The sequence below is a fragment of the Chelonoidis abingdonii genome, chromosome 9 (genome assembly GCF_003597395.2).
Source record: "Chelonoidis abingdonii isolate Lonesome George chromosome 9, CheloAbing_2.0, whole genome shotgun sequence".
Lineage (NCBI taxonomy): Eukaryota > Metazoa > Chordata > Testudines > Testudinidae > Chelonoidis > Chelonoidis abingdonii.
Genome location: NC_133777.1, coordinates 9,330,735 through 9,340,018, shown reverse-complemented (window position 1 = coordinate 9,340,018; position 9,284 = coordinate 9,330,735). Strand labels below are relative to the sequence as shown.

At 43.2% G+C, this 9,284-nt stretch overlaps 1 protein-coding gene across 1 annotated transcript in view; it reads left to right on the top strand.

Annotated features, from left to right (window-relative positions):
• The window catches only part of FOXK1 (forkhead box K1), a 66,213-nt gene that overhangs the window by 112 nt on the left and 56,817 nt on the right, over positions 1-9,284 (top strand). The window contains 1 exon segment of the mRNA XM_032767795.2: positions 1-275. This exon segment is cut by the window's left edge and continues 13 nt beyond it. Within this exon segment, the coding sequence (XP_032623686.1) occupies positions 1-275 (275 nt within the window).

The following is a 9,284-nucleotide window of genomic DNA, read 5'->3' as shown; positions in this document are numbered from 1 at the left end:
GGCCCCGCCGCCGCCCCGCCGGGCCCGGCCCTGGCCCGCCTGCAGGGCCGCGAGTTCGAGTTCCTCATGCGGCAGGCGGCGGTCACCATAGGCCGCAACTCCTCGCAGGGCTCGGTGGACGTGAACATGGGGCACTCGAGCTTCATCTCCCGGCGCCACCTGCAGCTCAGCTTCCAGGAGCCGCACTTCTACCTGCGCTGCCTCGGCAAGAACGGCGTCTTCGTGGACGGGGCCTTCCAGCGGCGGGGCGGCCCGGCCCTGCAGCTCCCCCCGCAGTGAGCGCGGGCAAAGGGGGCGTGGGCAGAAGGGGGGGCTGGGCACCCCAACCCCCTGGAGGAAAAAGGGGAACCCCCTCTCCTGGGGGGCGTGAGCAAAGGGGACACCCCGTCCCCATAGGGCAGGGAGGAGACACCCTACTCTGGGGAGGGGGGCAACCTCATTTGCCCCCCCCCAGGATGCGTGAGCAAAGGGGACACCCCCACTCCCTGGGGTCAGGAAGGGGCATCCCACCCTGGGGAGGCATGGGAAAGGTGGCATCTTCACACCCATGGGAGTGGCCTACTCTCAGGAGAAGGGGCGTCCCCACTCCCATGGGAAGGAGGGGATATGGGGTTTCCCTGTTGGGGCCAGAAGTAGGGGAAGGAAAGGTAAAGGGGTTCCCTGGCCTCCTGGGGAAGAGTGGAGGGGTGTTGGTTACTTCCACCTGGATGGAGGGGGATGCAGGGCATTGTCTGCCCCACTCCTCTGTCTCAAGAGAGAAGAGGTGTCATGTCTCAGGGTGGGGAAAGGGGAAGGGGGGGTTATTTTTTCTGATCGAAAGAGAGAGCTGTTCTTCTGGGAGATGATGTCCTCCTTTAGCCCAAAGGGTGTCTTTGCTGGAGGATGCCACCCCGGGGGGTGGATGGGAGGCCGTGTGACCCAAAGGCTCTGAGGGATGTGAGGCAGATAGTTGCCCCTAAAAAAGTTGTGTTTCATTTCCCAGAAGAACTCTGGGGAGGTGAAAGGAAATGGGGAGTGTTTTACCCGTTGGTAGGGGACAGGCTAGTTGGGGAATTATTTTCTCAGATTCCAGGGGAACAGCAGCATGTTGCTTTTTCATCTCTGGGAAATGGAGGAGGCAACAGGCAGTGGCAGAGGGAAGCTACAGGGCTTACCCTCTCAGGTGGAACGGAGGAGGTTCTCCCTCCTGCGGAGGAGATAATGATTTTTCATCCCGCTTTCTGCTCTGAAAACATTGTGTTTTGTGGCTGAGCGCTATTAAACAGCTGCCTGTTCTACACCAAGGTGACAGCATATTAGTGGTGGGTGAGGTAATCTCTCTGTGTATATCTCTATAAAGCTGTACTATACACACAATATATGTAATCTCTGAAACTAAAAAGCACTATATAAATGCAAGAGATTATTATTTTATTATTCTTCACTTAATTTCACCTTGTTTGTATGGGCATCTGATTTATTTGGTAGTTTTTGGCCTTAGTACCATTCACCTCCAGCAGCAGGGTCCCTAGGGGTTATCCCTCTTTCACCAGCCTTCTGCTCAGAAGACAGTTTTTTAATTACTCACTTCCTCTGCTGGCTGTTTCTTTTTGTATTTAGTAATTTAGTTACAACTCCCCAGCCACTTGCTCTCTGAGGCGTTTTGGTTTTGAAATATGTTTCATTTTCTAAGGAGATGTCCTTTGTCTGTTTAATTAATCTTTCTTTGTAAAACAAGCCCCCTAATGCCTAGGGCATTTCTGTTGCATTGCTCCCTCTTGGTTCTGGATTTATTAGGGTGAGCTTCATCTCCTCCCTGTCATTCTGTTTCTTCATGTAGTTAATCATAAGTATTGTGCCCAACAATACTCTCAAGCAGAGAATTCACTGTTTCTTTTCCCTCTACTTGCTCGTGACTCACGGAGTGGAAAAGGTGATTTCCCCCCCTCTCCCTTCATCACTTGTAGGGGAGGAGTTTATTTACTTTTTTCTGTACAATTAGAAGCCCTGCACAGTAAGACACCCTCTCTTCTGGGCCACTGTTTATCACCCATGTAAATGAACTTCATGCCCCTCCTTTCCAAGCTGTAAAATAGATTGATGGCAAAACACTTTTCTAAGGGAATTTGCCCTCTTGTTCATTCCAGGTAAACAACTTCCATCTTCCCTATGTCCTCTACGCAGTCAGGGGTTTATAACTCAGACAGAAAACAAAAAATAAACAAAGAACTTGCCTGAAGCTTGGTATGCATGGTCACAGTGAGACATAAAACTGATCTTCTGTCCACTTCTTCTGTCTGTGCTCTTGACAAAAAGAGAACTTTAGGTCCTGGAAGAACCATGCACACCTACTGCTGTCTAAATAATATAGTCAGCAACAAAAAATGGAGATAACTTTAAATATTTTGTATTGAGAACTTTCTGTGCATTTTATTCTGAAATATTATTTGATGTGAATGTCATTATCAGGTCTGGCAGTACTATGCTATTTAAATGTGGCAGAAGAATCTATACGTTATATTAAGCGTTATGATCTAATGGAAGTTCCATCAAATGATTTAAATTAGAGTTCGCCTGTGGTGGTTCAGGTGGTACTTGTGGAGGTCTTCAGAGTGCTGGGTAGTCATATGGTGCTGACTTTATTACCCTATTTCCACCTGACTGAAACACAGTGAAAGACTGATACAAATACATTGCATATGTTTAGAAGAGTATTTCATTGCTGCTGCTGTTAGTTAGGGGAGGTTGTCCATAAATGGGAAGGAGGGTTCCAGGAGACAACTGCTGTGTTCAGAAGTCATCCACACTGTGGGAAAAGTTTTAAGAACTCTCTAACTTATATTCACCATTTGTCATTATTGCACTTCAGAAGTTTCCTGGAAAAATGAGATTATACTAAATACCTTGCCTTGTTAGAAACTTTCCCCTGAGCTTACAGTGGGCACGCTTAAAGCATTATGGAAAAACTCTACAGTTTCTGTCAGAATCGTCCATTATGAAGACGGGGAATATCTCTGGAAACAGTATCTTTCAAACTTGTGGAATTTGAAGACACTTGCTGCATTGCTGTCTTACATCATGTGCGTATTCTAGGCTGCAGTATTGTATTTCACAGCTGTGTCATTATGGAAGGTTGTATTTTACAGATGTGATGACACAGCTATGAAATATTAAGCAATAACGACCCACAAGGAGGCATTTCCTAGAGGTTAGTGATCAGCTGGAACCAAGCTGGGTGGAAGAGCTGAGGGCCTGAGGTAAAACTAAAGAAGGCCCTTAACCAGTTGATTAACGGGAGAGCCAATCCAGTAATCGTTATTATGACTTTCTATAAAGTAGGATGGAACAATGAAATCACTTGATTTAATTTAAAAAAAAGTTTAGATCAGGTTGATGCTGTGCTAAACTAATTTGAAAATTTGTGGTATTGTGTTTCTAGGTTAAAATTTATAATGAACTAAAATATAAATGCTTTTGTTTAACATAGCCACTATTTAAATGGGTATTAAAAACTGCTATAGGCAGAAAACAAAATACTGAAAATTAAGGCCCAGATCCTGCAAACAAGCAGGTACATAATTTAACTTCAGTGGGACTAGTCATGTGCTTAAACTCAAGCATATGCATAAGTGTTAGCAGTGTCAAGGGTTAATTCTATTTTTATTCCAACCCTTTTTCTTTGTGGCAAAAAATCTTTGTAGCTTCAAAACTTGTTTCAGTTTTAAGAATGAAAATTTATTTAGACTTCCAGTCCCTTGAGAAGGGTATTGTGACCTTTTTTTAATGCACATAGGCTAACATTTTCAAAACCAGATGCCTAAAGTTAGGCTCCTATGAGTGGAATTTTTAAAGTCACCTAAGTCACGTAGGTTTGCAAGATCCAGTGACCAAAACTGCAAATGCTGATGGAGGAGTGTAGTCTGGTCAAAGCCCTTAAGCTTTCTTAATTTGTGGGAATTCAGTATATTGGAAGTTGGTGATGGTTGCAAATATTGTATAGGCTATTTGTTTATAATTTTTGTGCTTTGAGTTTTAATGTTCTTGGGGTAAGGACATTAATGAGGCCTTGAACTTATTTTTCATCACTGATGAGCATTTTCGCTGAGGTGCTTCTCAGAAAAATATCTGTTCACTGAAATTCTCTTAGGAAGCTAAAGAAATTAGTAATTTAAGACTATAAAATGGAAAGACAGTAAAGAAACGCAACATATAAATAAAAACCCAATTAAATAAGATGAATTTAAGTAAAATTGGCTTTTAATTTTTTAATCATTTTTATCAGCCCTGCTATAAATTGAAAATCTAAATATTGGACTATATGTTGCCAAGAATCTACTGTTCTGTTTATAATATTGGGGTTTTCCTGTTCAATATATTTTGGTCTGGTTATTAAGTGCCTATCTAAAGCTTTAGGCTTCATTAAGGCCCTGATCTTGCAAAGATTTACGCACATTATTTAACATTATGCACCATGAGTAGTCCTGTTCACTTCAGTGGGACTACTCATAGTGCATAAAGCTAAACACACGCATTGGTCATTGTAGGATTGGGGTTTAAAGCATTAAAGGCTAGTTTAGTAATCCATAAAAGAACAGGATTTTATTCCCAGCATTCTCCGTTTATAAACTTTGTTGTATAAAGGGCGGGGGGACAAAGCAATTTATAAGTGCTATCCAGTAGGATTGAAGTATGTGACTAAAGTAAAAATCGGCACAACACTGGAAAACCGATATGCACATTTCAGGTTTTGATGACCTCATAAACCACCCAATCTCCATTCTTGTGGTTAGAATGATGCCATCATGGTGTATGAGTGTGTATAGTGTTATAGCTCAGAGGGAACTGTGAGCTATATGTACACATACCAAGGAAATGCTTTGACCACATAACCACGACTGCAAAGCTTGAGTTGTTTCTGAAATGCTGTAGATATATCTTTGATTCTGATCACTCTTTTTCTATGAAGTTCTATTAACTTTTGCATAATTAGGGCTTCTGTTTTTGGGGTATATTTTTAGTAATTTCTGAGGTTGTTGTAGATGTCCAAAAATTGGAGCCTTTTGAGGGTGTGTCGTAAATACTGTTATGAGTAAGGTATATTGTATGCACCACTCATTACACTAGTACTTGCTGTAATGAGTGATTTCTTTGTAATTTTCCCTACTACACTTCAGTGTAGTATCGTTTCAAAGAGCGCTACATTAAAGCATACTATGGAACCTTCAGTGCACACTGGCAGGGTCTACATGGACTGATTAATGTGGAACATGTTAGTGTGCTTTAGCAATTACATCCTGTAATCTACGTTACTCCTCCTCCTCCTAAACAAGCCCTTAGAGACAAGTAACCATTGCTGGTATTTACAGTAGAACCTTAGAGTTATGAACACCTCAGGAATAGAGGTTGGTTGTAACTTTGAACAAAACATTATGGCTGTTCTTTCCAAAGTTTACAGCTGAACATTGACTTAATACAGCTTTGAAACTTTACTATGCAGAAGAAAAATGCTGCTTTCCCTTTATTTTTTTTTAGTAATTTATGTTTAACACAGTAACCTACTGTATTTGCTTGTGTGTGTCTGCTGCTGCTCAATTGCATACTTCCGGTTCCAAATGAGGTGTGTATGTGTGTGGTTGACTGGTCATTTCATAACTCTGGCATTCATAACACTGACGTTTTACTATATTTGATAAACACAGATATATTTTTTTGCGCACCAAGAAGGTTTTATTTCTGTTTATCGGTTAAAACAGCCATCTGAAGCCTATATATAATGCATACTTTTAGCAAGAAAGATTTTGATCCATAGTTATGCATGCCCTTCTTTCATTGTTTATAGTTTTTAGTTAAATTTCCATTTAAGATTTGTTAGAAAAACTCTATCATCTGAGTGTCATAGAACTACTTCATGCTGTACAGTGTTTTTCACACTTATGTTTTGGCTAAGCTACTGTACAAATGGTTTTGGGTTTTTTCTAGCATTTAAAAAAGTTGATACTTTGTGACTCTGTTATGGAGGGGCTGTCTACAGAGGAGAGTCACACTGGTGTAATTTAAGGACTGAATTTAAACTGATAGATAAACCTGCACAGAAGGGTGTGTGGGATACTCACTTGTGTTTAAATCAGGCTTATTTCAGTTTAGCTGGAGAGAGTTAATTAAATTATTATTCTTAGGTTTGGTCTACACCAGGGGTGGGGGATCTGCGGCCCACTGTTTCATTTCATCCAGCCCGCAGCAAGTTTCCACACTGTGGGCCGGAAGCCCCAAGTGGGGCTGAAGCCACAAGTGCCAGCTCACTGCGTTGCCAGAAGTCCAGTTAGCTCCACGCAGCTCCCAGAAATGACTGGCATGTTCCTGTGGCCCCTAGGAGCAGAGGTGATCAGGGAAGCTCGGCGTGCTGGCTCCGCAGCTCCCATTGGCCGGGAATCGTGGCCAGTGGGAGTTGCAGGTGTGGTGCCTGCAAGCGCAGGCAGCATGCACCACGCAGAGCCCCCCGACTTCTCCGCATAAGGCCCGGACATAGTGGCTGCTTCTGGGAGCAGAGCGGAGCCCCGGCAGGCAGGGAGCCTGCCTTAGCCCTGCTGCACCACCAATCAGGAGCCACCTGAGGTGAGCGCTGCCTGGCTAGAGCCTGCATCCTGTACCCCCTGCCCCAGGTTGGATCTCCCTCCTGCACCCAAACTCCTTCCCGAAGCCTGCACCCCAGCCCTGAGCTCTAGGGGAAGCCCCAAAGCTCTGTTACCCCCTCCTGTTCTTCCCCTGGAGTGTTGGCTCACCCTATGGCAGCGGGAAGTCCCGAGCCTCTGTGCCCTCCCACAGGGCTATGTGTGGCCCGCAACTGATTTATTTATTTATTTATTTATTTATTTATTTTCCTCCTTCTGTGGGTCAGGAGTCCCTGATAGAAAAAATGTTCCCCACCCCATGTCTGCACTAGTAATGTATGTCGGTATAACTGCATTGCTCAGTAGTGTGGATTTTCCACACCCCTGAGCAATGCAGTTATACCAACCTAACTCCCAGTATAGACAGCACAGTGTCGACGGGAGGGCTTCTCCAGTCAACATAGCTACTGCCTCTTGGGGAGGTGGAGTATTTAAGCTGATGGGAGAAGCCCTGCCATCGGGGTAGGTAGGGTCTTCACTGAAGCGCTTCAGCGCGCCGAGTAACTAGCCTCAAATAACTGTTTGGTAAGCTGTTCAGAGAAATGCCAAATTCCCTTTTGTGGTGGTTGGCACGGTAGTTTTATAGGGAACTGTGCTGGCATAGAACAGGAAACTGCTTAACGTTACTACTTCCATCATGCAACTGCATGATATGACTGACCTATATGTAGCAACTAGTGTCTAGCATGAAGGACAGGTTGCCACAGCTTTTGAAGACTGTGGAACTTGAACCTGAAAAGTGTGCTAAGCAGTGTGTGTTCAGGGGAGTTTGTACTCTTACATTTTAGGGTAAAGTAAACAACATAGACCCTAGCGTGGCTGTTAAGCCATTGTTTGAAATTTAACAGCTACCGCCAGCTGACTTTGTTCTGGAGTGGATCTTTTCGAGTGTTTGGCTCCACATCAAACCTTCTGACATGTGCTTATTTATTTTCTGAGCAGCTTCTACCTCCAATAAATGTCTCGGGAGGCAACGTCTGGGTGTTCTGTGTTCAGAGCCAAAGGACAGTGGAACGAGAGAGGCATAACAGACCCAGCTTTAGGTTTACAGTTGCATAGATGCGGCGCAGGTGAGCCAGTTTTCCCTTTCAGACCAAGTGGAAATGTGGCGGATGTGATAGACAACTTGAGCTTTAGAGCATCACAAGTGAATTTATTTCTCTCTTAATTACTTTGTATACCTAAATAATGCTTTCTATCTGTCATCCTTTGGGACAGAACTTCCCAAACTTTTTGTAGTACTCCCTATTAAAAGGATATTTGATATGCAACAATACTTTTAACCAACTGTATGCGGTTTTTGGAGGGGGGGGGTACCATGCCCAAGCCCCTAGCTGTGTCCTAAGGATCTCATTAGGACTGCAGATCCCATGTTATGTAATTATAACCCAGGACTACTTCAGTTTTGGGGCGAACTGTGGTCTGTGGAACCTCTGGTGGTCTGCAAAATAAAATAAACATACTGATAGCCAAGTACTTGGGGATTGGAGGAATAGGAAAGCAGATTGGATTAGAAGATCTTTGTTTTGTGAACAGATCTGCAGAATGAAAAAGCTGGAGGAAAAACTGGTTTATCTAATCAGTGTTGGCCACAAAAAGGCAACTTTTACTAGTCCATTGGATTAATGTTTCATCTACTATTTGACAACACGATAATATGTACTATCTTCATGCATGTGTTCATTTCAGTATTCATGTTTCTTAAGCCAACTGAAATAGCAAGAAGCAATTTCAAATGTGGCAAATTAACATTGCTTATATAAAAGCAAGTCTGTCTAGTATTTTCTCTTTTAGATATGTTTATCTAAATTGCTTGTTTGGTAGTGCAGATATGACTTTAATTAATGTCCATTCACTGTTGTCCATGAACGCCTTTGCAAATCATTCTCTTAAATTGCCTTTAGGTGTGTCAGTGCATTTCTTTTGAATGGGAATTAATTTGTATGAAATACTTACTTTTATTTGACAACAGCATTTAAAACAGCTAATACTCTGTAGCTGCTCCACTGCCTTGCCCTTTGTAGCACTACTGTTGGTGCATTCTGTCCTCAGTACCATTTCAGACATGCTGATAGCATTATAGTAGAAGCCTATGCTTAAGTATGCAACTACTATAGCTTAAGATTGTGATTGAAAAATGTCAAACAATGTCCTGTTTTAGTTATTTAAAAAGAAATTTTAAGAAGTGTATTGTTTTTGGATAATCCTTTTAATTGTTGTAGTGTAATGGATTTTTTCTTCAGTAGAAAGTGTCCTCTGTGTGCCTGCAGAGGATTTTTAAACACTGGAGTGTTTGCTCTCCTTCCCCTTTTTGGGCTCATTTATGATGTATGTTAGGAAAAATCATGTATGTAGGTCTGTTCTTCTCTGGTTTTGTTAGAAGACTTTCTTGGTTCTCTTGGACAAGTGCATTGTGAGCTCTGCTACCTTAACTGAGGTTTTGGCTACACTCGAAACTTCACAGCACTGCCGCGGCAGGGCTTTGAAGTGTGAGTGTGGTCACAGCGCCAGCACTGGGAGAGAGCTCTCCCAGCGCTGCACGTACTCCACCTCCTCATGGAGATTAGCTTGCAGCGCTGGGAGCCGCGCTTGCAGCGCTGGGGCACTGTTTACACTGGCGCTTTGCAGCGCTGTATC